Source organism: Podarcis liolepis, assembly GCF_965112155.1.
Source record: "Podarcis liolepis genome assembly, chromosome: 14".
Lineage (NCBI taxonomy): Eukaryota > Metazoa > Chordata > Lepidosauria > Squamata > Lacertidae > Podarcis > Podarcis liolepis.
Window position 1 is genome coordinate 17351469 of NC_139569.1, and position 27072 is coordinate 17378540.

The 27072-nt window shown below is 45.0% G+C and overlaps 3 protein-coding genes across 13 annotated transcripts in view; 1 reads left to right on the plus strand and 2 right to left on the minus strand.

Annotated features, from left to right (window-relative positions):
- Positions 1 to 873: 873 nt before the first annotated feature.
- Positions 874 to 10237, minus strand: RNPS1 (RNA binding protein with serine rich domain 1). Of its 5 annotated transcripts, none has more exons than XM_083474603.1 (8): positions 10127 to 10237; positions 6391 to 6585; positions 5955 to 6110; positions 4914 to 5105; positions 4281 to 4383; positions 3568 to 3721; positions 2600 to 2741; positions 874 to 1824 (listed from the first exon to the last, which is right to left on the minus strand). In XM_083474603.1, the coding sequence occupies exons 2-8, from the start codon at positions 6459 to 6461 to the stop codon at positions 1719 to 1721; spliced, it is 924 nt and encodes a 307-aa protein (XP_083330729.1). In that variant the 5' UTR covers positions 6462 to 6585; positions 10127 to 10237; the 3' UTR covers positions 874 to 1718. The 5 variants fall into 5 exon arrangements, with proteins under 5 accessions (XP_083330729.1, XP_083330730.1, XP_083330731.1 ...); XM_083474604.1 differs by having other exon boundaries at positions 4914 to 5069; positions 10127 to 10227; XM_083474605.1 differs by lacking the exon at positions 10127 to 10237 and adding an exon at positions 10037 to 10115 and having other exon boundaries at positions 4914 to 5069.
- Positions 10238 to 13453: 3216 nt separating this feature from the next.
- Positions 13454 to 22669, plus strand: LOC310692685 (uncharacterized protein). 6 transcript variants are annotated; one of them, XM_083473834.1, is made up of 7 exons: positions 13454 to 13876; positions 15655 to 15748; positions 16358 to 16479; positions 17282 to 18296; positions 19304 to 19482; positions 20267 to 20401; positions 21383 to 22669. In XM_083473834.1, exons 4-7 carry the CDS (start codon positions 17810 to 17812, stop codon positions 21767 to 21769), a joined length of 1188 nt encoding a protein of 395 aa, XP_083329960.1. In that variant the 5' UTR covers positions 13454 to 13876; positions 15655 to 15748; positions 16358 to 16479; positions 17282 to 17809; the 3' UTR covers positions 21770 to 22669. The 6 variants fall into 6 exon arrangements, with proteins under 6 accessions (XP_083329960.1, XP_083329961.1, XP_083329959.1 ...); XM_083473835.1 differs by lacking the exon at positions 16358 to 16479 and having other exon boundaries at positions 15584 to 15748; XM_083473833.1 differs by lacking the exon at positions 15655 to 15748.
- Positions 22670 to 22869: 200 nt separating this feature from the next.
- Positions 22870 to 27072, minus strand: part of LOC310692645 (uncharacterized protein) — a 32157-nt gene continuing 27954 nt past the window's right edge. For both annotated transcript variants that reach the window (XM_083473633.1, XM_083473634.1), the window contains exon 14: positions 22870 to 25261. In XM_083473633.1, coding sequence (XP_083329759.1) covers positions 25198 to 25261 — 64 coding nt within the window. In that variant the 3' untranslated portion in view covers positions 22870 to 25197. The remainder of the gene's footprint in view (positions 25262 to 27072) is intronic.

A 27072-nucleotide genomic window follows, 5' to 3' on the forward strand; every position in this document is an offset into this window, starting at 1 on the left:
CAAGACTTGCTGTCTTGAGCACCAGCTCCTCATCTGGCTCTTCTAAAATGGCCTTTGCCAGTTGCATTTTTATTATTTTTTTAAAAAGTAATTAATCAGAGTGCAACATTTAGCTCATCTTTGAAGTCACCAAGCTCCTGCAGAACCTTTCTTACATCTTGCAGTGGTGTAGCCCACTCCCCCTTAATCGTGGCCTAAAAGGCAGAAAATGAACCCCGCTGGCAATCTTATTTTGTTTCAGGGGAAAACATGAGGCTCCCATGATGATAGGTTGTCCTTCTGAAATGGCTGCTTCTAAGCCACAGAGTAGCTCATTCTGTAGAGAGCAGGAGTCTCTTAATATCGGGATCCATGGGTTCAAGCCCCACATTGGGCAAAATATTCCTGCATATTTTGGACTAGATGACCCTCGTTGGTCCCTTTCCAAAACGACAATTCTATGATCACCTAGGAAAGAAGAGGTGCGGAAATACTTGGAAAGCACAGGCAATAAAACTGTCTACAGCTAAGGACTTTCTCTTGCTGATGATCTGCCCTTTCGCTGAAGCCACCTTATGAACTCAGGGCGGGTTACAAATTTAGTAATATTTTGTTACTTTTAAAAACATTTCTATTACCACCTCCCTCACCAAACCTCAAGGCAACATACAGCAATATTAAATGAATATTGAAACATTAAAATCCTATCTTCGTCCTATACACTTTTTGTCCTACACACTTACCTGTTCTGAGCAGGTGGAGACATGGTGTATTTGGATGTCTCATTGAAAATTGGGCTGAGAACCCAGCATAGCCATTGCAGGAGTCAGTGGTGAAATTTTAAGCACACAGAACCACCACCACATTTCTCAACTACAAAAGAATCCATACACATTTATTCCAAACCTTATTGGTTTATTCAGTCTTGCCATTCCACACAAGTACCAACAACATGACTACAAGATGCTAAAGGTATACAAAAATCAAACTTTATAGTAATGACTGTACAATAGGTTGCAAATCTCTTGGCCTTTTGCAAACTGAACACTAGTTATCCCAATTGGTCTCAGACACATCACCTTCCGCCCCAGGAGGAAGGTGGCAAGAGAAACAGCTTTTCTGCCTATTTGTTTCACATATTCTAAAAGCGAAAGCATTTACATCGGTCTTGGGAAGGACAGGGCATGTGAACAATGCACCAAAAACATTTTAGCAAAGGAAGGGATGCCTTAAAAGGAACACTAGTCCTAGTCCCCCAGTTCTTAGGCTGGTTAAATGCACCAGCAGCAAGGAACATGAAAAAGCTTTTCTGTGTGCCAACATCCCTAAGAGCTGAGGGTGGTGGTGGGGGTAGAGGAACCAGTCCGTATCTAAATTTGCTGAGGGTTTTCTTGCAACCTGCCATTTCTTTCTTCCAACAGTATAAATTTATTTTTGACATATCCTAAAAACAAGAGACTTCACTGGACTTAAGAGGACAGTATCATGTCTAAAAGAACAATGTTTCTTGTTAAGAACTTGCAAACCAAAGCTCCCTTTAAAAAGGACTTTAAGTCCAACAAAAGTCCACAGTTCACCCTGCTGGGCCCAAGACACTAGGCTAGGTTTCAGTTTCTCAGCTTTCCCTTCGTTTTATTTTCATTCCTCTTTAAAGGTACAATTTTTAAACTGAATGCACTTTTAAGTTTTTAAAAAAACAAAAAAAAAGGAACAACCAAGAAGTTGCCAAGTCCCACATTTTATCGGGAAGAGTTGGAACTGGATCGGCTGCGATGACGCCTGCGGCCTGGAGATCTGGACCGTGACCGTCTGCGAACTGGGGATCTGCGCCTGGGAGACCTGGACCTGAAAGGAAATATAGTTGTAAGGAAGAGAACAGAGCTTCAGTTAGGAGAATGGGTGGATATCGAAAGTAATCCACACTTATCTAGTCCATTTTTATTCAACAGCATTCAATAATAGTTCTTATATCCTAAAGGGTGAAGGCAGTTCAGCATGCTAACATTTTGCAAACGAGCCCTAATCCAGAAAGCAATATAGCAACTGTATAATAACTAAATAAAATATTTTCTCAGTTCCTAGATCACAGTGTTTTATTTTTGCAAATACACATCATCAGCTTATATTAACAATAAAAATATTCCATCAATCTTGACTTAAACATATAAGGCATATGTTCAAAATTAGAATGAGTTGTGAGATTTTAGACACATGAGAAGGGTCTATAGGGGAGAGAATGCTGGAACTATTATGGCGCAAGTACTTCCACCTGCCTTCCCCTAATGTATTTCTTAATGTATTTTTAAAAATAAAATTGCTGGATTTATTAATGTACATTTGGTGTGCTGAGTCACTTTGAGCACTGCTGTGGAAAAGTGGCACACAAACAAACTGATGCTAATGCTCTGGAAGGGGGTGCCTATCCTTCAATTACTTTTTGCAGGGACAGTCTTTGTTCGCCATCAGCTGTAATGCAGGAAGTAACTCACTGCCCATCCTTGGTGTGACCCATTTGAGTCCGCAGGTGTCTTCTTTTTAGTTTGCCTCCCTGGACAGAGCTCCTACCAGCTGTGAACAGCTAAGCCCCTCCGGCTTACCCAGCTCCACAAAGGCAACCTACCTTCTCCTCATGCGAGGTGGAGAACGACGCCACATGGGCGGTGGCGGCAACATCCTCCGCGGAGGGGAGAAACGCCTGAGAGGCATCCTGGGCCGAGGAGTCAGGACAGCCGTGGCAGTGATTTCCTGACCATCTATCTGCCCTATTTAAAGATCACAGAAACAGAAAGCTGTTTTGTTTCAGCAGGGTGAGGGATTGACGCAAAGGCTCTGCCTTCTTGCAGCCACTGCCTTCTTGCTCACTAGGGAAGGTCAAACTATGGCAATGGTGTGGGGAAGCAGGGAACCTAGAGAGAGATACACAGGTAAAACATACATGCAGGGAGATACCAAAATGACGTTGGGGAACCACAAACACCACTTTGCTTACCTATTACAATCAGGCCCAGTTCCCTGAATGATTTCCTCTGTGGGTCATTAGCCCCCCAAGAAAAAAAGAGATTCGTAACCTCTGACCTACACTATAAATTTTTAAATGTCCAACATGGGACTCCAAGTTTTTCCTGGGATGAGCCTCTGCTTTCTTTAAATAATTGCTGCCAACTTATTCCAAGGTCTTTGCTCATGCCCACAGGTCCATTGCCTTTCTGGAGAATGCAGTTTACCTTGGGGGCCATTTTCATCAGGATGATCCACCCTTCTCACTTTGGGCCAGAAACCAACATGATGTGATCACAAAGGTCACACCAGCCCATATTCCTGGCAGACAAGGTTGATTTTTTAAAAAGAAGTCATACAGGTAAAATGATATATTTGTATTATTATAAGAGCAAAACTTGAAGAACCTAGAGCCTTATTTTGTTCAGGTGTGCTCTCCACAGAGCCCTCCTAGCTGGTAAAACCTATATCACTTTTGGGAAATCTGAAACCCTTGCTTTAATGGGGGGGGGGGGTCATCTCAAATTAAAGATTTTTCAGTCATGTAGGAGTCAAACCTCGTTAACAGTGCTGCCAGCTTCTGAAACCCACCTCCATCCATGTGCTTCAGTGCCTTCTCAGCATCATCTGGATTCTCAAATTCTACATATGCATAACCCTTTGAGAGGTGTGGGTTGAGTCTGTCGACCGGCATATCGATCATTTTGATCTTTCCATAAGTGGAAAATATTTCCATTATGTGGTCCTGGAAGAGGAAAAGCAAGCTCCTTAACGCTCATGGCAAATGTCCATTACCTTCCATCTTCATAACAACAAAACACTGAATGGGCAGTGGTGAAAGCAGCAGCAGCAAGCAACACACACACACACACACACACACACCCCTACCTTTAACTGGATTTGAACAAAAAGAGTGAAGACCATTCAATTACATATTGAAATGCTTCAACAGTTTTGCTTCCCAGGTTACCTGAACTTTACTCAGCTATATCTATAGGAGAATAAGAAGAGCCTGCTGGACCAGGCCATTGGCCCATCTAGTCCAGGACACTGTTCTCACAGAGGTCAAGCCACTCGCAAGCAGGGCCTGAGCACAACAGCACTCTCCCCTATAGAGATCTAGTGTATCGATACTGGGAAGGACCCTTGGTCAACAGCATTCCCAGCATTCATATTCAATATGGGCTTACAGGAAGCTGTCTTATACGGAGTCAGACCATGGGTTCTGGGGGACTTTTGTTTCCCTACCCCCTTTGGCCTTTTTACTTCTTTCTGGGTACAAGTGAACAACAGGCATCTGTTACCTTCGTCACATTTCTGGTGAGTCTCCCAACATGTACTTTGGTAGGTTTGGGTGATGGACTCCTTCTCTTCCGTTCCTTTTCATCTCTCTTGGGCGGTTTAGACCTGGTGGAAATAAACAAAAAGTGTCAAACAAAAATTTAAACGTATGGATCTGCAACTCAAGCTCTTCATTAACTTCTATCAATGCAGCATGACAAAAAAACCCACCAATGATCTTATTCTGTATTCCTTGCTAAATTTGTTACTTAAGAAAAAAGTGGCTGGCGCAACAACTACAGGCCATTTATAGTTTGCAAGAAATAATTATGCTAAAAGTGAGTAACTATTGAGGCTTAACTTAAATTCAGTAGGGCTTGGAGGGACCTTTATTTGATACTATCCACCAAGTTAGAAATTTAGAAGCATCCTTTTCATATAACACAGGTTCCCAAAGATGAGATTCAAAAGGCAAAGAACAGGCCAATCTGCTATTTTACCCACTTCTGCCTCTGACCCACTGCTAGCATGTGCCCCTCCCCAAGAAAGAAACATGGCCTTTGAGCTGTAGTGTTCCCCACTCCTGTCTTACAGGAAGCACTTATCAAGGCCAATGGAAATAAAGTAGCCAGTAGCCTCCGGTAATCTAGACTCACTTTGAACGGGAACGCCTCCTGTTGTCGTGCCGATGTCGAGATGGGCTTGGAGAGCCCGATGAGCTGCTGGAGCTGGAACTGCGGGATGTGCTTGAACTCCCAGAGCGGCTGGACGCGGAGGAGGAGCTGGAGCCACTGCTGGAGCCGGTGCTGGAGCTAGAACCAGAACTGGATGTGGAACTGGAGCGAGACCTGGCAGAGAAGGTGTCATGCAAGAGACTAATGGCAGCAAGGGTGTTCTCCCGATAACCCCCAAGAACTTTTGAAGGTGTTGGAAAGAACACACCATTGTCTTTTGCAGTTCCAACCCAAACCTGGCCACCTCCCAATACAGAGGTGATGCTCTTTCTAAATCATTTCACTTATTGTATAAATGGTCCTTTGTCGAAAAACAGATTTCAGAGCAATACACAAAAGTCACCTCAAATTACAAATACCTTATAAAACCAATTTAATGAAGAATGAGAAAAACCATTCAACCCACTAAAAATGCCACCATCTAAAATGCTCAGGCAAAGAAAAATCTTTTAACAGTCTCTGAAATTACCTCCCTTTGGAGGGTGTTCCACAGCTGAAGTGCCCATAACACACACACCCCTTTGTAAATGAGGGACACACATCTTCTAAAGATGAACACCAAGAAGGGCCTCCCCTCCAAACAGATCATTAGGGTGCAAACAGACCTCCTGTGCGAAACCACACACAAAACCCCAATATCTCAATCAGAGAAGAGGACCTGAAGTCAAATATGTGTTTAGCATTACTGCTTCACTCAACTTACAGCCGACCTGCTGGTTCACATCAAGGGGCATATTTTAAGTTCTCAAGCTTAACTGCCCTACATTCCTGGGAATCTCACAAGTAGGGCATGGTGGAGACAGCCACCACAACTCCATCCCTGTATCCAACATCTGAAGAGTTAAAAGGTTTCCTCTGTCTGAGCATGGCAGCATCATTTTTAAACTGCCGATTAAGAATCCTTGGGAAGGCCTGGTCCTTGAAACGGCCTTCAGAAACCCAAGAATTCCTGACTCTGCTTACCTGGTGCTGCTACTACCACTGGAGGCGCTGCGCCTCTTGCGAGTTTTGTCGCGCCCACGATCCTTTTCGCTTGACTCCTTTGTAGCTGGCTTGTCTTTGGACCTGTCCTTGGACTTTTCTTCTGTACGGTCCTTGCGCTTGGTAGGAGAGGGAGCCCTTTAATGTACAAAGGTTCAGAAACTTAATTTCCAACCCCGCAATTTCAGTTGCAACAAAAGCAAGAAATGTCACTGCTACAAAGATGCTAAGAGACAAATCCCCAGTGTTTAGACTATGGAGCGGCTTCATGAAAGAAAGCCAATGGTGTGGAATATATGGAGATTATGAAAAGGAGGGAAGATGCATTTCTAATTCCTCATGCTTGATGGGAAATCCCTAGGAGTCTGCACAGATCCCCCAAGAGGGGTGAGGCCTTGAATATTCAGACAATTATTACCTAGTGCTGGACTTTTTATTATTTTCTTTGATTCCTAGCAAACTCTTCTTTTTCATTCCTGACAGCTCCATTTTCCCCTTCCGAGTCCAAAAGCGGCACTTTTTTGGGGGGGCTCACTTATCTGAAAGCTTACTTCTAACTCCTTGATTCTGAGAAACGATCCCTAAGCGAATGCAATAAACTCCAAAGAGCAGCCTAGTGACAAGATAAAAGGGATATGAGACAGTTAACATATAGGCAGAGGAAAAGAAAACCCACTTCACAAGAAAAGGCACAAGCTTCATGCAAAGCATTATAGTTCACACACTTCTATGTGGCTTGTTATTACCCATTTGAAAATAGCATCTGCTGAACTGAGTGTGTTTACACAGAGCATTTGAATTTTCTTTCTAATCACCCTTCAAAAGGAGGAAGAACATACAGCAAAGCACACAGAGTTTTTCAGTCTGAATTTCTTAGTACTTTTCCTTAAGATATGCAGCATTACAGCAGGACAGCGGTAGCCAACATGGTGCCCTCCATATGAATTGAACTCCAACTCCCATCGGCCTGTCATCACAGCCAACTCTCATGGATGATTGGAGTTATAGTCCAGCAACATCTGAAGAACACCACGTCAGCAACCTCTGAAACAGAAAGCAAGGTACCTCAACAGGACATTGTGGTACAGTAGTAGCAAGAAAGCATTTTAAGTCCCAGGAAAACTATAGTAGATTTTAATTGTTTATAAGAATTTCTACTGCTCTTCCTAAATTCTTAATGCAGTTTCTCATTACTACTGCTAAGCTTTATTTTGTATTGATAGAGTGCTGCAGTTAAGTCTGCAATTTCAGCTCCAGGGTCACTCCCAGAGACTATTAAATGTAACGGAGCAGAAGCACAGCGCAAAACCCTATCCTCAAATCACACAACAGGGGTGGTAAAACCTGTGGTCTTCCAGATGTCCTTGGACTCCAACTCCCATCAGCCCCAGCCAGCATAGCCAATGGTCAGGGTGATGGGAGTTGGCAAGCCAACAAAATTTGGAGGGCCACCATTTCCCATCTGTGGTATAAAAGAACCTCAGTTGGAAATGCTGCTGGCTATTCCAGATAAGCTACAGGAAGTCCTTATGGGTTACACCAGGGGTCAGCAACCTTTTTCAGCCATGGGCCAGTCCACTGTCCCTCAGACCATGTGGTGGCCCAGACTATATTGGGGGGGGGGCGGAAATGAACAAATTCCTATGCCCCACAAATAACCCAGAGATGCATTTTAAATAAAAGCACACATTCTACTGATGTAGAAGCACGCTGATTCCTGGACCATCCGTGGGCCAGATTGAGAAGGCTATGGCTTATTTCAAGTACTTTAATTCTACCCCTCAGTATAGAACCCAAGGTGTTTTAAAGTCATACATTAAAAACAATGACTATTTTAGAAAGGTAGAGTACAGGGTACTGTACATTTCAGATGAAGTGTATGTATTTTTCTCTAGCGAACCAGCATCAGGGCAACCTATGGGAAATGGGTGGAAACTCTGAAAACAAAGGTTTTCATCCTTGTAGTTCAATTCCTGTACACTGCTATGCTCAAGTAACTCAACAGGCACTGAGAGAGAAAGGTTGCTTTGATGTACATTTGACGTACGAAGGACAAATGTTTTGTCACCTTTAAGATTAACACTTGGAACTATTACTTTACGGAGGGCAACATGGATTAAAATTAAAGATGCATTTTCATGTGCTGAGACTTCTCTCAGGCACATTATACACACAAACTGTGTATAATGTGCTTATGCAAATAACCCTTTGGGAAGGTCCAAAGTAAGCTCCAACAGGCCATTATTTTACTGATGTCTGTAACTTAAATTGCAACTGCCTGGAGCAGTTCAAACATAAGGGAAAGCACATACTGTTATACCACTCTGCTTCTGCTATAGCAGAAGACTATTCCCACAAGCTTAGCTTTTCACTTGAAGCTCTGGTTAAGTATTTCTGCACGAGTCATTCAAGAAGGCAGCTCTTCCTTTTGTGTCACTCACAGCTATTGTAGAAACATAGGTGTGTAATGATATTCCCTGCCCTAGGGACTCAAATTCAGAAAACCTGTGTCTGGATACCCCAGATTTCTTAGCCATTCTGCTTTGACAATGCTGAATGTAGCCCTGTGTTATGTAGCAGACAGGAGCATTTTCGGAAGAAGCAGTAGGAAGTACTCCAAGAGATGTTTTCATCAACAAAGAAATTAAATGGAATTAAAGGTATTATTCCTCTATATCCACACTTCATGATCCACTCTCTAAGTGGTACAAAAACAATTTGAAAGAACCTGTTCAGGCTAAATGAGGTCTTGAATTAACTTGGTGGTTAAGAGAAATCAGCGAACCCTCAGTAAAAGAGAACTGTGTCTGCTGTATATCACATCCTCAGTGCTTTAAGACCAGGAACACCAAGCCCAAGCTTACCAGTACTGCCCAAAAAGAAACAATATTGTGTACAAACGTCAATAATGCTTAGAGGTCTTTCTGTGGGAATCACTGACTTTGCAAACTGACTCTTATCAGCATGTTCATAAAGCTAGCAGAATGGCTACCTGTATACCTTACTGTGTTTGAGCAATACATTTACTTCACTGTGGTGAAAAACCACTTGGTACATAATCAAGTGAATGTTTTTAGTCTTAGGGTTTTTAACATATCAATGGACTTGCATATTTGTCTAAGTAATCACTGATATTATTGAAAGGTGATTTCTTTGCCATTGCTAAAGAAATATTAAGTGAATTATAATAGCACCTGCCACACTACTGCTCTTCACTACCACCATTCCAAGAAGACCCTCTAAGACTAAGACCACCCTCTAAGACAAAGAGAGACCAGAGATTTATACTTGAGCTTCCCAGGTACAAGCTATATCCTGTACAAGCTCTGCAAGCTGGCTGAATGGACAACAGGTTACATCTAAAAGTAAGAATCGTACAACCACAATGCTGCAACATAAAGCCATATCTGAGAATCCACTGAATGAATCCCCACGCCGAAAGCCAAGGTTTAAGAGGTAACCAATGGGGCCAGTGTGGTGCAACACTTAGCATTACAGAAGCAAGAGGGTTAAATCCCTGGTCAATCACAAAGCTCAACTGAGTGGCCTTGGCTAGTCTGAGGGATCACAACAGGCCTATCTCACAGGGCTGTTATGAGGTTAAAACGGAGGTAGGGAGAGAAGAACCATAAACTCCACCCTGTATTTCCTTGGATAAGGGGTTATCTTTTCCAACATAAAATAGATAACACGATCAATATAATAATAGAAGGACGCAACTCGAATGTGCACAGTACTGGTCAGGCAAATAAGGGGGATTGAAGGAGACTTTCAGAGTGGGCTCCAGGAAGTTTGGGAGACCCCTCAAGGGAGAAGGGCGGGGTGGGAAGAGAACCCCCTCCTCAACTGGGCCTAGCTGGCGATACGAGCTTTCCTCGCCCGACACGGAGAAAGAGGGAAACGGGAAGGGGCGGAGCAACTCGGCTCTGCCGCTTCAGTCAACCGACCCCACACAGCGCCTCTAAGGGCTCCCAAACTCTCCCCTCCAGCCAAGGCCTCCCCGCTCCTCGAGCTCATCCGCGGGGCCGACCTCCCTCACAGACCCACCCCCAGCGTCCGGGAACCTTTTCCTGCCACACTCGGGCGCAGTCACGGCTAACTGCAACCGGACCGGGGCAGATGGCGGCGGATTACCGCCTCTCCCCTCTACTTACATCCTCAGAACCCGACCGTCGCTCCCTCGTCGCGCTCGCGGTGACGTACGGATTGCCGCCTTCCACAAAGCGGCAAAGAGCCGCTAGGCGGCGCGCGCTGATAGCGTCACCGAACGAAAGGAAGCGCGGAGAGGAGAGGCGCGGTAGCCATTTATCTCCATGGTTACTGTCCCCACTTAAAGGGGCAGATCGAGCCTTTTTGTTGTGGTAGTTTAAGGCCCTATGGAGATAAAAAAGGTTTTTTAGGAGGGTGGGGAGAACCCAACAACAAACCACTTATTTGTTCTTAAAACATGATAATGGAAAGGGGAAATGGGAGTTGAAAGGATTATTGGTTCATGCAGGATTTTTTCCAAGTTTGGACATTAAACATTTTAATAAACTCAAATGGGAATATTATACCACTGTTATTTCTAGAAGTTTTTTTCTTTATAGGTAGCTAACCAACACAGCTACCTGTGAATATGTTACAATTTAATGACATGACATGACTAATGTCCAGTACAACAAACCAAACCTACTTACTGGCTATAAAACAAAGCAACCACTACACACTTCATTGCAGGATGTACTGTATCTAGACTTCGTTCAATTTATAGTGTAATTCTGACCATATCTACTTGGGCGTAAGTCCTATTTAATTTAGTGGTACTTTCTCCCAGTAGAATTAGAATTGCAGCCTAAATTCCCATAGATTTCAGTGAGAATTGAGTTAAATCATGACAAACTTGTTTGACTAATTTCAATGGGACCCAAGTTCAGCTAATTTTGTATGGAACTGACCTTATTTATTAATTAATTAAATGTTATAATCACTTAAAGGTCATCAATGTCTCAGCTGCAGGCACATTTGTGCCCGTAGGGTACCCCCACCAGCTGAAAATAGGTTTGAAGGAAGCATTCTATCATAGCCAATGGAACAGGTGGCACAATGCCTAGCTGCGGTTTACAAATATGCTCAAGGGCCTCAAAAGTCTGGCAAGCATGTACTGTAATAAATATTGAAGAATGTAGTGGAGTCACAGAGACCCTGTGGGAGGGTTTGTAGTGCTGCATCATAATACAGGATTTCTATCTTGTCAAGACAGGATAGGGAAGCAAAAGTAAACAGCAGTGGCCAGGGCATGGGAGAGAGAAGGGAGGGCCACTGACAGGGGGGCGGGGATGGTGGTTTAAAACCATGTCAGATGCTGCAAGATTGGAGGAAACTGTGTTTTAAACAATGGCAGAGGTCTAAGTAGAGTAAGCATGGGTTAATGCTGAGGAGTAGAAGGTGGTAGTAGTTAACTTTAGCACAAGGTTTGTAGGGCAAGAAGGGAGTTTGGAAATGCTTTGTTCTTAGCAGAGATGGGTGCAACACAGAAGCTAACACCAAAAATCTAACATAGCAGTGCCTTTCCAAAATCCATTCTCACTGTACTGTACCCTAGTTTTGTTTTAAACTGCCACACATACACCCTACAGTGACACCCCCTGCTCACTCTATTGAAACATCTGCCATTGTTTAAAACCAACACTCTTGTTCTCAGTATCTTTCCATCCCTGCTTTACTCAAATGTAAAAGTGTAAAAGTGCCATTTCCCTCTCAGTGTCCTTCTACTCCCACTTTACTAAACTTTTGCCATTGTTTATGACAGCTACTTTCGCCCCCTCACAGTGTTGTTACTCCCTCCTCACTGTACACAAACTTCTCCCTCTGAAACCCTGGTTCCCCTTCCAAACCCATGATCCTGTATCTATGAGGGGAAACCAACAACCTAGTTCCTTTGTCAATATAATAGCTTTGGCTGACTAGTTAAGTACCATGATTTAGCACAGGCAAAAAGAGGCTGCTTTGTGCCATAGAAGCAATAGGTGAGCTTTCTAGTGAATGCTCTCACCTAGCTGCTACTAGCAGAACAATAGTCAAGAGTGATGTGTGTTAGTTAGAAGCTGGAGACTGATACATACCTTGCTCTGTTGTGGGTCTAAAGCAGTGACTAGTGGAGGAGCAAGGTACTTTGGAGTACTAATGCTGTGAGCCCCTCCATACTAGCTCAGGTTGTATATATGTGCAAATAAAGCCACATATTCTAAAGACACCACAGTGTCCAGTGACCTTCATTCTCAAGAGACCAAACCCTGGAAAAGTACTTGGAACCCCTGGAGTCACTCACTGCTCAAGAGATTGGGGTGATAACAGCATATTGGTTTATCTTTAGTAGCATAACTTCATCTAAACAAGGTGTGGGGAGCCTTTTGCCCTCCATCAGTTGCTGGATTACAACTTCTGTGAGGACTAGTAAAGCATGGCCAATGGCCAAGGGGGGTGGCAATTGTAGTTGCAGCAACACCTGGAGAAACAAAGGCTCCCCACAAACATACTGGAGGAGTAAGATTGTAAGCAGCGCAGGTGAAATGCCATGTTATGTAAGAGCAGCAACCTGTGGCATTTCTACAGAAAGCTCAGGCACATGCAACGGGTGGGAGGAACCTTTGCCCCCTGCAGATGTTGCTGGACTACAACTCCCATCATCCTTGACCATGGGTCAGGCCTGCTGGGACTGATGGGAGTTGTAGTTGATCAGCACCTGAAGGGTCAAAGGTGATCCACACCTGGTTCAGTTTTTAAATTGAGCACCTATTTCCTTCCCTGGGCTCTTTGGGAAGGAAGGGCAGGATGTAATTTTAAATAATAATAACTGTATAATAATATAGCAATAAAATTATATGTCTGGGTTGTTTAGTCGTTTAGTCGTGTCCGACTCTTCGTGACCCCCTGGACCAGAGCACGCCAGGCACTCCTGTCTTCCACTTCCTCCTGCAGTTTGGTCAAACTCATGCTGGTAGCTTCAAGAACACTTTCCAACCATCTCGTCCTCTGTCGTCCCCTTCTCCTTGTGCCCTCCATCTTTCCCAACATCAGGGTCTTTTCCAGGGAGCCATCTCTTCTCATGAGGTGGCCAAAGTATTGGAGCCTCAGCTTCAGGATCTGTCCTTCCAGTGAGCACTTCCTTAAGAATGGATAGGTTTGATCTTCTTGCAGTCCATGGGACTCTCAAGAGTCTCCTCCAGCATCATAATTCAAAAACATCAATTCTTCGGCGATCTGCCGCCTTTATGGTCCAGCTCTCACTTCCATACATCACTACTGGAAAAATGTCTGGGTAGACTTGCCTAAACAAACAAACAAACAAACATTAGCAAACGTTTGTCCTACATAAACCTTGAAGGAAGGCGGCAAGGGTTAAGCTGCTTCTCCCCTTGACCCCTTTCCCTGAAAGGGTTACAGTGGAGCTCCTCCTCCCTCTAAAGTACACAAACCTCGTTCCCAGCAGGCTTTGCGAAGTTTGGCTTTCCCCCAATCAAACAAAGAAGGCTGGAGCTTTTCGAACAGCTGCTGCAGCCTCGTCAGCAGCCCCGGGACTGTGCAAAGTTGGGGAGAAGGGCGGCGTAAGTTTGGAGCGTTGCTGCTGCTTAGTCCAGGCTGTGCAAAACCGAAGCACTCGGGGTTAGAGAGGTGCAAAAAGAGCATTTGAGTTGGCGGAGCGGCGTTTCTCCTCTTAGCAGCGCGATCCTTTATGAAGCAGCCGGAAGAGTTTTGAACAGAAGGAGGCTATGAAGATTGCAACTTTACACCAATTTAGAGAATGAGATCTGCGTGGGAGTAACATATGGTTAAGCGTGCAGAGTATAGCTTTGCACACCTGGCTGGCATGGAGATCGCCTCTTCGGTCAAGATTTGGTGAAGGGCGCTTTGTATTTTGGCAGGTTTGTCTCATTGCTCTCATCGTTTGTTATTAAATTGTGCAGAAATCGCGGGTAGGTTTTTGTTGTTGTTGTTTTGTCCATCACCAAACAAACTAAAAGGAACCCCCGGGTAATACCTTTGGTATCAATGCTAATGTTAGCAATAAACATCTACAAAGGAGCGAGGAAGTTTCCCCCGAATTAATCAAAGCCTTTTAGGCTATAATTTTCTTGTCTGCTTACCTGATGTAAGCCCCATTGAACTCGACGGGGTTTACTTTTGACTGGGCATGCATAAGATTGTGCAGTTAACTCTTCTTAGTTTACAATCCCGAGTAATAAAAGAGAGCTCTCTTGGAAAGATTCGAACTTGAATGTCGGGGTATAAATAGAAACAGAAATAACACATATTTCACCTGACTAGAAAATAAAGCGCACACACATTCAGTCTTACTTATGTAACTTGCATGCCAGCTGCAGTAGAAAACGGAATATGTACATTTATTTTTGTTGGCATCCGTCTGTCCCAAAAGACAATGGAGTGCACCTCCTGGGCTGAAGCCAAACCACTACCACTAGGCGCAAGCCTGGGCAGTGTGTTAATGTAATCCTAGGTACCGTATGTCTACTCAGAAATATCTCCCTCTGAGTTAAATGGGACCTTCTTCCAGGTTAGACATGTTTAAGGATTGCAGCCTAAAACCCTAACAATCTCTTCCTGCCGACTCTTTATTTATTTTGCTTCACATTCAGCTTGGTGAGGAGCTCTGATGAACTCTAAATATTTTGTGCACCTCATTGTGACCTTTTAATTAGGCTTGATTGTTAAAATATAGGAAGACATACAGATCATACAGTTCATTCAACAGATTTTTCTTAGCTTTCAAGGTAAATAATGCAGCAGAACCTGTAATCCCTGATGATTATGTACCCTCGGGCAAGAAGCCAGTTTAGGAGAAATAGGATTGTGGGTTATACTCCTAACAAATGACAGCTTCAGGGATTCTAAGTGTACCTTCTTATATGTTGTATAACTCTTTAATAAGTGTTGCCTAACAGTAAAATCTTCTGTTTTCTTAGTGTAGTATCTTAACTGCTGTGTTTAACAAGCCAACCCACTGCAGTTAATAAAGGAATATTATGTCTCCTGGTAACATTCCACTAGCTAGGCAACGGTTTGAACATTATAAGGGCTTTAGCTGCTTGTTCATCCTAATCTAGGGTGTAAAGGAAAATAGAAAAAAGCTGCCATTAATAATACATTTAAACATCAATACATTCATCTTAGTTTGTACATATAGATCAATATGTGCCATCCAGATGTCCTAATATGTCTTCAAATGAAGTTGGTGTTCATAGAAAGTGCACTAAAATGTTGCAAGGACTTTAAGGTCATCAGACCACTGCACAGTAGATGGTGCATATTTATTGTTCCAGGCTTTTAGTGACCATTAGGACATGTAAAATCTATTATTGTTGTTCTGCCATTAAGCAGCATACAATAGAAATATAATTTAAAAGTACATGAATATCTGCAAATTTCTAGGATTTTGCCAGTGCAAAATTGATAAGGATAACATCTTTGGACCAAAAAGAAAATATCACCGGACATGCCCACAGGGTTAGGGTTTTAACTGCTATCAAAAATTGATAGTCTACTTTCCCTGGGCTGGAGACATTTATTACATTTGGATAATGAAACATATCTATTGTTAGTGCTTATTACAGGAGAAAATGGTATTGGCCTTTGTAGATTTTAGTCTACCTAAAATAACACAGTAACCAGTTCCTTGGCCCAGGTGGAAGCTTCCAGGCAGCTGTGAACCCCTAGACTTCTCTCTCAACCCTTAAACCTTCATTGAAAAGGGAAAACTGCTGTACCTCCTCTAAATTGTAAGTCAAAGAGCTCAGATGGTATTTTGCTTTCTTTCCTTGGGATAACCAGATTGTCTTTAGGTTAAAGCTTCTTTGAAAGGTTGTAATGACATATAATTAGGTGGACTCTGATCCTGTGGAAATACTCCCACTGTCGTGAATCTGTTCAAAAGAGTTCCTTGCAACATCACAATTCACTTCTAGGGCAAATAACCCATGAATTCTGTACAATGTGTACTGTTTGAAATGTGTCTGTACAGGCCTGGCTTTTGGCCTACAAAAGTGCGTCGTTGCTGTGGCATCATCTGTAAAAAAACCTTTGGCTCACAAGGTTTGTGTGTTGTGTGTGTGTGTGTTCCTTGAATTTCAAAACATTCTCTAACTTTGAAAGCTTGTTGTGGCAACATGAGTAACAATTCACACATTTCCTTGAATGTCCTCCTAACAGGGCAGAGAACCATAGAGGCAAAGCTTAGTTTCTGAAGACTCTACATAGACAAAATGCTCTAGAAATGGTGTGTAGGATGTTATTAAGCAATGAGGGAAATGTGACCCTCCAGGCCTCTCTATGTGGCCCCATATACCTTCCTCTGGCCATGCCACTCACCAACCCTACTTCATTCCTAGCTGTCTTGGAGTGTTTTGGGTTGTTTTGGCTGGAATGTGTCCATAAGCTCTGATACTGCTTCATGTTGGCTGGATGAAAAATAGAGGAGGGCTGGCTGTAGAAACTAGTCTACTCTGCAGAGGTAAAATCTGCATTCATTGCTCTGCCCGCTTCTGAAGCCCCTGCCCAGATGGAAATGAGGCCCTTAGTTTAAGAAAAGTCCCTTCCCCCGTCCCCCGAACTGGGGTGTCAAGATCTGGGACAGAGCATGCCTCTGTTCCACTTGGTGGTCAACCTTGCTTGATTTTACTTTGCTGCCATCTGAGCCCCCAGGCCCTGCTACAGTAAACAATTCACAGTGCTTTTGATAAGTGCACAGCTGCTTATCCTGTAATATTGTCACTTTAACTTGCTTTGTCCTTGGAATTTGTTTAAGTGCTGTGGGCTGGCTAACAGTGTGGCCCTCCAGAGGCATTTATTTATTTAGCAGCATTTATATTCACTTAGTTTGCAATAAAATCCCTAAGAACTTTCCATAAAATGGTATAAAATAGCAACGAAAACATAATAAAATGACCAAATTATCGTTAAAATCAACAGATGTTAGAAACAAATGTACACAATAAGACCGGTGTCATTGGGCTCCCAACTCCTATCGGCTTCACCAGCACGGCCAACAGCTGGGAGTGGTGATCCAACACCACCTGGAAGGCCACAGGGTAGCTATCCTGGTTTGTGTGATCATAGGGGAAACCTGAAGTTAGGAAGCTACCTAATTCTCAGCCAGATGGTCCATCTAGGTGTTCAGAAGCAGACACCAGATAGAGCCCTATTCTCTCTTTCTTTCTCTCTTTCTCTCTTTCTCTCTTTCTCTCTCCCTCTCTCCTTCTTGTCTTAATGAGAACAATTTTATTCTATCCTTGTCTGTTTGTTTTCTCTTCCAGCCCAAAGTTCTGCTTAAGAAACAGAAAACTGCAAGAAATCAGAGAGGGATTTTCCCAGCGTGGCTTCTCTTCTTGTGTGGGCATTGAGTGGACAGGGTTAGACTGATGCTGTTAACTCCCGCCCAAGGGTTACTGGAGTCTTCCTTTGCTACAGAAAAAGGATATATATTTTTTAACTTCCTGCCCATCTTCTGAAGGGGAGATATAAATCCAAAAATACACAAGTGTTTGTTCCATGGAAAAGGCCATTGGCCAGCTCAGGAGCTGGTGATCTTTGCTGGATTTCAGAATGGATTTAACCTTTGCAGTGGCTTTCTATAGGACGGGGCAACAGTGATCGTGACCTTGGAAGGAACACTGGTTGTTTCCCCAGCACCATTTTGCCTGTTTGACTTGCTAATCTAGCAGCGTCCACATCAGGGTCTCTGTTGGCTGTTAATGTACCCTACCTTGAAAACGGCGTATTCTTCTGGAATGTAGCCACTGTCCATTTGACTAAAGGAAGAGGCCAAAGTCCTTGGCCCCACCATGGGTCGCTTAGACGACCATGCCAAGAAACGGATTGTGGAGCTGCGCAAAGCCGGCTTGAGTTTCCGCAAGATCAAAAAGGTGCTGGAGCTGGACAACATCCGGGTCACCCCGCAAGCCATCTACCTGTTCCTTAAGCGCAAGAACGTGGAGCCCAGCCAGCCCCCGCCTGTCTCTTTTCTGCAACCTGCTCTCGAGAATGGAAGCAGGAAGACTCTTGTGGACCAAGCTGGCTGGGAGGACAACCAGCTCTGGAAGTTACTGCAGGAAAACGAGACTGAACACCATGGGCAGAGAGAGGCTGCTGGCTCTGTGGCAGGAGTTGGCCCAAGCTATGAGGTGCCGCCTTGTAACGGCCATTGTGATGGCAAGGAGCACATCAAAATAATTAGCGTGACTTCCTTGAGCAAGGATGGAGGGCCATTTGGGAAGCAGAGTGCCTCCCATGAGGGCCTCTCCAGCGGATCTCTTCTGGGCCAGAATATGGGTAAAGCTTTGCATAGCCTCTTTGTTCACATGTGATGCTGGCTTCTTCTTGAGGTCTGTTTAAGAAAACTCCCACAACCTTTGCTCACAGCAACCACCCTCTGCAAGTGCAGGCTGTCAGGGGTCCACTTTCTATGGGTTTCTGGGCTGGAGGGTGAGTGACGGTTTAGTAGCACTTCTAAGGGGTAATAGCTTCTAGTTTATTTCTGAGTGCCATGTGACCTATGAAGACCTTAATGGCCAGGGCTTAAGGCAGCAATGGGGTAACACCAAACCCATGGGCCTAATTTGTCCTGGCACATTGTCCCAATTTGGCCCATGAGGCTGCTCCCCAGAAACTGCTCCCACTTGCCCCACACTTGTCATATGTGAACATTCGTGTGGGGCAGGTACAGACTTTGCTGCAAATTTCTTTGCAAGTGGGGCTTCCTGTCAGTGCCTATTGGCTAATCAACACTGATGGAGAGTTCAAAGGCGATTGACAGCACTAAGGAACACATTAAAAATAAATGAATCAATTAACAATTATGGGAAGATGCATTCTTAATTGTCTGCATAGGCTTGGAGGAATATAAGAGTTTTCAGGTGTTTAAAGGTTGAAACAGAAGGCAGCTGCCAATTCTCCATGGACAGAGTATTCCATAGCACTGGACTGACAATAACACTGAAGGCTCTGTTTTGTGTTGATGTCAAATGAGCTTCACCAACTTGGGAGACAGCCATCAACACACCTGCAGATGATCTCAGTGATCAATCTAAGGGTTCAGGCCGTCCCTAAGGTACCCTGGACCTAAGTTGTTCATGGCTGTGTAAATCAATACAAGGACCCTAATCCTGGCTTGGCAGCAGATGAGCAGCCAGTGCAGATGTTTAGCAATGGTATCACACGTTCCTGGCCATGTGTCTCCATCAGCACATCTGGGAGGCACCATATTGGTTTGCTACCCTGCTTTTCTCTGTTGGGGTGATCCTGAGGCACCTCCACTTCTTTCTCTTCTTCACTTCCAGGTGACAACTGCCCAGGGCCAAAACCTTCTGTGTCACCCAGCTGCTTGACTCCATTTGCACCTGCAGTTCCTCAGCATAATCTGAATGGCAAAGGGAAGGCCTTTCTGCCACCTGCCCGGAATCCTGCCTTGATTGTGAAGAGGAAGATCGTAGGCCGCGCCATCCATCTCCAGAAAAAGGTGGGAAGGGCACAGAGAGGGTGAGAGAGAGAGACAGAAATGAGCATGATTGGAAGCCCAGAATAGAATCCCAAGTTAGCCCTATTATTCTTGAGTAGTTTCATGCAACCCCTAGAGCAGTAGGAAGGATGGGTCTGGTGTCCTTCAGTGGGGTATGAGAGCTGATTCCCCCCCCACACACACACACACATGTAGGAACCAATGCAACCCTTTGGATTCAGATAGCGCATGGGTAGACCAGTCTGAAAAGCCCAGGACACAAATTTTCATGGCCCTCTAGTGGCTATGGTGGCTCATTTACCAAAAATATCGGTAATGTAGGTAGCTGTGTTGGTTTGATGCAGTCGAAGTGTGCATGCACATGAAAGCTTATACCCAGAACAAACTTAGTTGGTCTCTAAAGTGCTACTGAACAATTTTTAAATTTTTATTTATTTATTCATTCAGAAATAATGTATTTAGTGTTAACTCTGGAAGTTGTATACTCGATTCTGACCAGACCAAGCCTCCTAGAGCAAAATATACACAGGGTGGATGCAGGATGGAGAGAAGTGCTGCATGAGTGTCAAACCTCTGCATTGTATCTAGCCAAGTGTTACTCAGAGTAGACATATTGAAAGTGACTGGAGACGACCCTCTTGCCTTTTGCGTGGCTGGGATGTAGTTTGCTCCCAGAAGGGAATGTGGCCCTTGAACTGAACGAAAGGTTCCCCACCTGCACTTTTTTCATCTTCTGGAAGTACAGCTCTTAAGCGGAAACTGAGTCTTCTCCCTTGTCCGTTAGGCAAATGTACAGAACGGGCAGAATTCATCTGGTTCTACACCCAGTTTGCCTTTCACGGTGAGGGTGCAGCCAGCTGGCCATCCTTCCAGGGGGACAACTCCTGTCCCGATGGCATCTTCTGGCTGCTCTGCACATGTAAGTGATGTAGAGTTTGCGTGCTTTAATAGTGATATATGTCAGAAAGAGTAAAGGCTCCCAAGCAAAAGGAGGTTGATTGTTTTTTGGGGGAGGCGGGGGTGGGAGCTGAAGGATTGTGTGCATTGAGGTGGGAAGAGAGTCTGTAAGAACTTCAGAACCCAGTTGGGGAAGAGTTAGGGCAGGGGGCCACTGACCTTTTGGGAAATGCTTGGAATTTTGAGAAAGTGTCATGGGCACCAGTCACAAAATGGCTGCCGTGAGGGCATGGGGGTAATTGCCACATCATCTTAAAGGGAAGAGACAAGAGACAGGGCCACAAAATGGTGTGGGCGTGCTCTCCCTCTCCCCTTGCAACAATGGGGGGGGGAGGCAGCTACATCAGCCACCACCATGCTCACTTGCAGAGAGAAGCTCTTTGCACCTCTCCTCTGAACAGAGGGTAAAATGCCAACCCAGTGAAATATTGACATGTTTTAAGGGGGCGTGTTCAAAGTAGGAGAAGCTGAGAAGGTGCAAACAGGAATTGAGGAGGAAGAGCAAACAATCCCTGGTGTTTGGTGGATTTCAGAGGAGATATTTATGAAGACCTGCTGCAAACGCCAGAGGAGGCATCCTGGCACTTGTGATGTTTGTGACTCCTGAACTAGAGTATTTAATTGAAGAAGAGAATAACTATTTGGAGATCCTACCGTGTTATGTACTGAAGTTCTCACCCTGGGCCAGCAGGGGGATACTGTAGATAGTTATGCAAATGAAGGATCGAAAGTGACATTCAGTGATTGGATAGTTTTAGAAAGTTGTTACAGTAATGTACTGGAGCTCTATATAAGCAGGCTGACTGAGCCCTTCAGTTAAGTTCTGTCCTGGCCTGTGAATAAACAAGAGCTGTTTAAAGAATCGCTGTGTCGTCTGATATGTTCACCCATAACTTAACACGCCATTTCTTCTTCTTTTTTGGATTCCCCCTCCCCTTTCTAGACTAAAGATGCCGGTACTCAGACTTGTACATTTAACCCCTCCTACCCTCCAGTTCATCAGAATCCTCAGTGGGGAGCTCAGATGACTACTTCCTTGGTCCCTACTGCCAACCCTCAGCCACTTGCAGAGAAACTGGATACAGTGCACACTGAGGTCCAGAAGCTTGCGCAGGCTGTGCATATGGTGCTGGAGCGCCAGTGCCGACTGGAGCGCCAACAGGAGCAGCAGCAGCGCTTCCAACAGGAGCTTCTCATGACACTGCAGCAGCTCAGCTCCACTGTTGGCCACGGGGCGGTCCCTGCCCATGCCCCCTGTACTCCTTACAACGTGGCTGACCCCTCGTCACCCTTGCCAAGCTTCAGCCAGTTCAAGATGGAGCTTATCTGACCAAGGACTACGGGGATGGCAGTGGAGGTAATGAGTGAGTTGTTTTATGTTCTAAGTGTAGCGTATTTTTCGCTCTATAGGACGCACCAGACGATAAAACGCACCTAAGATGCAAGGGGGAAAAAATTCTGAATCCCAGAAGCCAGAACAGCAAGAGGGATCTGGCTTCTGGGATAGCCTCTTGCTGTTCTGGCTTCTGGGATAGCCACTGAAGCCTCTCCCGGGCAGCGGGATGAAGGATCCCCGTGCCTGGAAGAGGCTGCACGCAGGTAAGCTGCTCTCTGTACCTTCCCCCATCTCCCGCAATAACCACGCGCTCTTTAAAGGGAGTGCGGTTCTTGGGGGCTTTTCTGGGAGGTGGGGGAAGGGACAGAGCCCCCCACTTCCCACAAGAGCTCCCGCTGCCCTCCGGAGGCTTCACGGGCTGCCCCAGAAACCAGAACAGCGAGACAGAGTGTTCTGGCTTCTGGGGCAGCCCGTGAAGCCTCCGGAGGGCAGCACACACATTTTCCCTTACTTTTTAGGAGGGAAAAGGTGTGTCTTATAGAGCGAAAAATACGGTATGTCTTTCGCACCTGGCTACGGTTAGTAGATCTGCAGGTTCTAGAAAAACACACACGCTAAATCCTGCAAGTCCAACTCGTATGGCAGGGGCAGTTGCAAAGTAAATGGGGTCAGAACAGCCTTTGCATACCTGAATGCCCTTCAGGTGTTTAGGACTACAGTTACAATCAGTCACAGCCAGCATAGGGCAGCATGCTGGCAAAGGCTGGGTGTGAGCTGTGTCCCAATTCTTTGTGGGATACCTTGCACAGGATTGGTTGGGGAGTACCTTGTCCCTTATGACCTGTATCAAGGCCCTGTGCAACCACGTTCAGAATAAAATTGTCTATTTACACACGTGTGCCTTGTTTTCATAATTTGTTCTTTTTTTAAATTACTATTTTTTAATATAAACTTCACATTGCAGTAAGTTAAATAAATCAAAAAGGGAAGGCAGATTACAATGAGTATTAAATTAATGTGGCTAGATTAGATATTTTCCCATGTTGGTTTTTTTAATAAAAATTGCCATTGCAGAAAATACATGAAGATTTGGCTACAAGTTGTAGAACAGTGTTTTATAAGTTTGGATCAAAACATACATAAAAGCATAATGTTCATAATTGTTATACAGAGAGGTTTTATTTTTGCACAGTTCAGAAATGGAAATACACCTGTTTTGGTTTCATTGCACCTCCAGCAATGTGTGTTTGGATTGTCTTCACATTTCTGACTTCTGTTTTTAACCAGATTTTTCTTGGGAAGCCGTTCTGTACTTACCTGCGTTCTTGGAAACACAACAGGAACCTCACTTTCCCCTCGCACTTGTCAATATAACTTACTGTGCCCTTAAGCAAAAAGGCACATGTTTTTGTCTAAGGCTTCTTCACCTTAATAAAACAGCACAAAGAAACTTAAGGCAGGTTTTTACTGCCCAAAGCCAAATACCACTGCATCGTAGGGGTGTAGTAAAATGCCACAAAGCAAATCCACATGTGTCAAAAGGGCATGTAAAGCTGCAGTCTTATACACAATTAACCTGAGCACAATATCTATGGGGCACCACATAACACTACCTCTGCCCTAAATGGGAGTCTATGCAGTTGGGCTACCTCTGGCACCGTGGTACTAATAACACTGGTACATTCTATTTACCCCCCACCCCAAGCTTCTCTAGGGACAACACAAATAATAAAGAGCAGCGCTTGCTCTTTGCAGTATGCATAATGCCCAAGCATGTGGAACAGGGTGCCACTGGGACCCTGGCACCCAAACAACCCCCTCCCCTGCCAAAATTATTATGGGAAGAAGTGTCATTTTGTAGCCCATAGACTGCTTGTGTAAGCTTGGTTGTTGTGCCCACAACAATGGTTTCTGTGGTTTGTAAATGCACCCGTAGGTCAAAAAATGTGGCCATCGCAGTTCTGAAAGGCTTAGCAGTGAAGCTAAAAGGTAAAGGGACCCCTGACCATTAGGTCCAGTTGTGACTGACTCTGGGGTTGCGATGCTTATCTCGCTTTATTGGCCGAGGAAGCCGGCGTACAGCTTCCAGGTCATGTGGCCAGCATGACTAAGCCGCTTCTGGCGAACCAGAGCAGCACACGGAAACGCCGTTTACCTTCCCGCTGGAGCGGTACCTATTTATCTACTTGCACTTTGACGTGCTTTCGAACTGCTAGGTTGGCAGGAGCTGGGACTGAGCAACGGGAGCTCACCCTGTTGCGGGGATTCGAACCACCGACCTTCTGATCGGCAACCCACAGCACCACCCGCGTCCATCAGTGAAGTTAGTCGTTACTGAACCAGCAGAATGTTTCTGCAACATAATAAACACCAGTTGCTGTAGTGCGGGGGGTGACCAGCAGAGGGCAGTAGCTGATCAAAACACAGGACCCTCGCTCTCTCCAGTCCCATGTGCGAATACAAGCACCATATAAAATCTTGAAGATAGAAACAAACAAACAAACAAACAAACAAACAGGAAAACGCTGGTGCAAACTAGTGGCTCAAAAGGGGCCTATACAGAGCAGGGAATTACGGAGGTAAAGAAAAGGGATGGAGGAGAGATGCATTTGGTGCCAAGTGTCCCAACTCTTCTTTGGTTTGCTTCTAGGGGAAGGGTTTTTCCTAAGGGTTTTTTGCCTCTGACTCAGCCATAGGAAGCTGCCTATCAAGACATTAGGCCATCTAGCTCACTACTGTCTACACTGGAAGGCAGTGACTCTCCAGGATTTCAGGCAGGGGTCTTGCCCAGCCCTAACTGGAGATGCCAGGGATTGAACCTGGGACCTTCTGCATGCTAAGATGTGCTCTACCACTGACCCACAGCTCTTGCCACATACGAAATCAAACTCTCTGCCCATCTAGCCCAGTACTTTCTACTCTTGACTAGCAGCAGCCCTCCAGGTTCTTGGCAGATGCCTTTCACAGCACCTGATCTTTGGTCCTTTTAAACGGAAGATGCCATTGGTTCTAGTGCCACCTACTGTTGGCCCTCCCTACCTTCTGCCTTACCAGTCCCAATGGGGACCAGCCACCGCTGGAAGAGAATTATAACCCTGCATACACAAAACAAAGCAAAATCAAGGCTGTGCACTATGAAAATCTGCAAAACACCCCCCTCCACACCAGATACACAAGAGCAGTGGGGAGACAAAGCAGAAAATGTCCTGGAAACACAAGTTTCATGCATCTCCCAGTAAGGATGGGAAGTAAACAAACAACAACAATAAATAAACCCAGGGCTTTTCAAACGTCCAATGTTACATTCTTGGTCCATGTGTGCAATTGCTGGACAACCAGCACAGCTGCTTTTCAGAGGTTTTTGCTGCTTCTCATCAGTTACAGAAATAGCTTTTTCCTGGTGAAGGCTGTTCCCAGGAGAGTCAGAAGTCTGCCATAAACTCACAGCGGTCATTCAGCTCAATGGTGGTGTAATTCTGAGGCCGTCTGGGGAGGAGGGGAAACACACACAGACACCAGAGGAAATAAGTTAAAGGAAAGTGGCATGACTTTTATTTGTTTAATCGGACGGGGAAGCGACGCAAAGCAACCGTTAATTGCATTGCTTCGCGTACAGTGCTTTCATTATTGCAAACCAGAACATTTTGTAACAAGGCTATGCATTTAGAAAAATACTTTCCTGGTTTTTGCTTACAGAGTCTGAACACACTGTAGATTCCAAACGGGTGGGGGTGTCAGTACAGCATGGAATTTATTCTTAGAATCAGAAAACTGTAGAGTTAGAAGGGACTCAAAGAGTAATCTAATCCAACCCCCTGCAACTCAGGGTCTTGCTCCTGAATCGTAGAACAGGACCAACTCCATGTATGAAGGGGGCCTAATAAGCACCCCTATGTCTGCACAGATCCAAATATCAGCAGGCAGCCCTTTTCCCCCTCCTGTTTATTTATGGCTGGAAGTGGGGGCAGATGGGAGGGCTTGCTGCTAAAGAAGGATGCCACTGATGTTAGCTCAATGGCAGGGCATCTGCTGTGCATGCAGAAGGTCCCAGGTTCAATCCCTAGCATCTCCAGGTAAGACTAGGAGAGAGCACTGCTTGAAACCCTGGAGAGTGGCTGCCATCATTGCAGAGACAATACTGAGTTAGATGGAGCCGATAGAAGGCAGCTTCCCATGTCTGTCTGATGAGCATCAGGCAGCCACCCATATGTTGTGGGACCACAACTCCCATCATCACCCCTGGCCTTTGGCCATGCTGGTTGGGGCTGATGGGAGCTGGAGTCCAGCTACATCTGGAGAACATCACATTCACAACCTCTGCATTCCCCATTTGGGCACAAAAATCACAATGTCTGTTGCATGCACCAAAAGCAGCAGGGTGGGGGGGGATGTGTCAGGAAGGGCCGCCTTGCAGCTGCTTAAGGGTGGTGCCTGCTGATGCTGAACTTGAGGCAAGGACCAAGGCTGAGCAAGAGAATGAGAGCATTGCGGTGGAGAATTGGGGAAGTCAGTTCGTTGCACAAGAGCATCAAATCCACTTTAATTGCATTTGCCGGTATGTGATTTGAATCCACCCCAAAGCAGCAGCAATCTGGAAGCATCTCCAATGGGAGGATTTTACTGTTGCTATTTGCTGTGCAGATGCATCTATTTTCCCCCACACTTGCATTCCCCCCCCCCCCGGCTGATAGCAGAGAAGGAAAGTGTTAAATCTTTCCTCCTGCTGCATTGTGGTCCCTATTTGGAACAACACAAACAGAGAGTTGTACCCAATGTTAGTCCTACTCAGAGTAGACCCATTAAAAATGCTTATTTATTATACCCCCCCCCTTCATCCTAAGGTCCCAGGACGGGTTACAACATTAAAACACAAGATTAAAAACAGTCTAAAACAAGTTCCAAACATAAAAAAGAAAGTGGCTCCTAAAACTATACACCTCAAGTGTCAGAAGCCGGGGGTAAAGAGGTGCCTTGTCATCATTCACCAGAAGCTGCACAATGAAGGTGCCAGACACACCTCTGTGGGGAGGGAGTTCCACAGCTTAGGGGCCACCACAGAGAAGGCCCTCTCCCACACTGCCGCCTCAGCACCTGAGAGGGTCTGTAGGGAAGGAGGTGGTTCTTCAGATATTTGAGGCCTGAGTCATTTAGTCATTAAGACATGGTCCACTTATTATCATTAATTTCAATGGGCCGACTCTGAGGAGGACTTAGTTGGATACACCCCAGAGCTTCAATTTCTTTGAGGACAAATGGACATCTGATATCACTTCAAGCATTGGATTTAAAGTAATGTA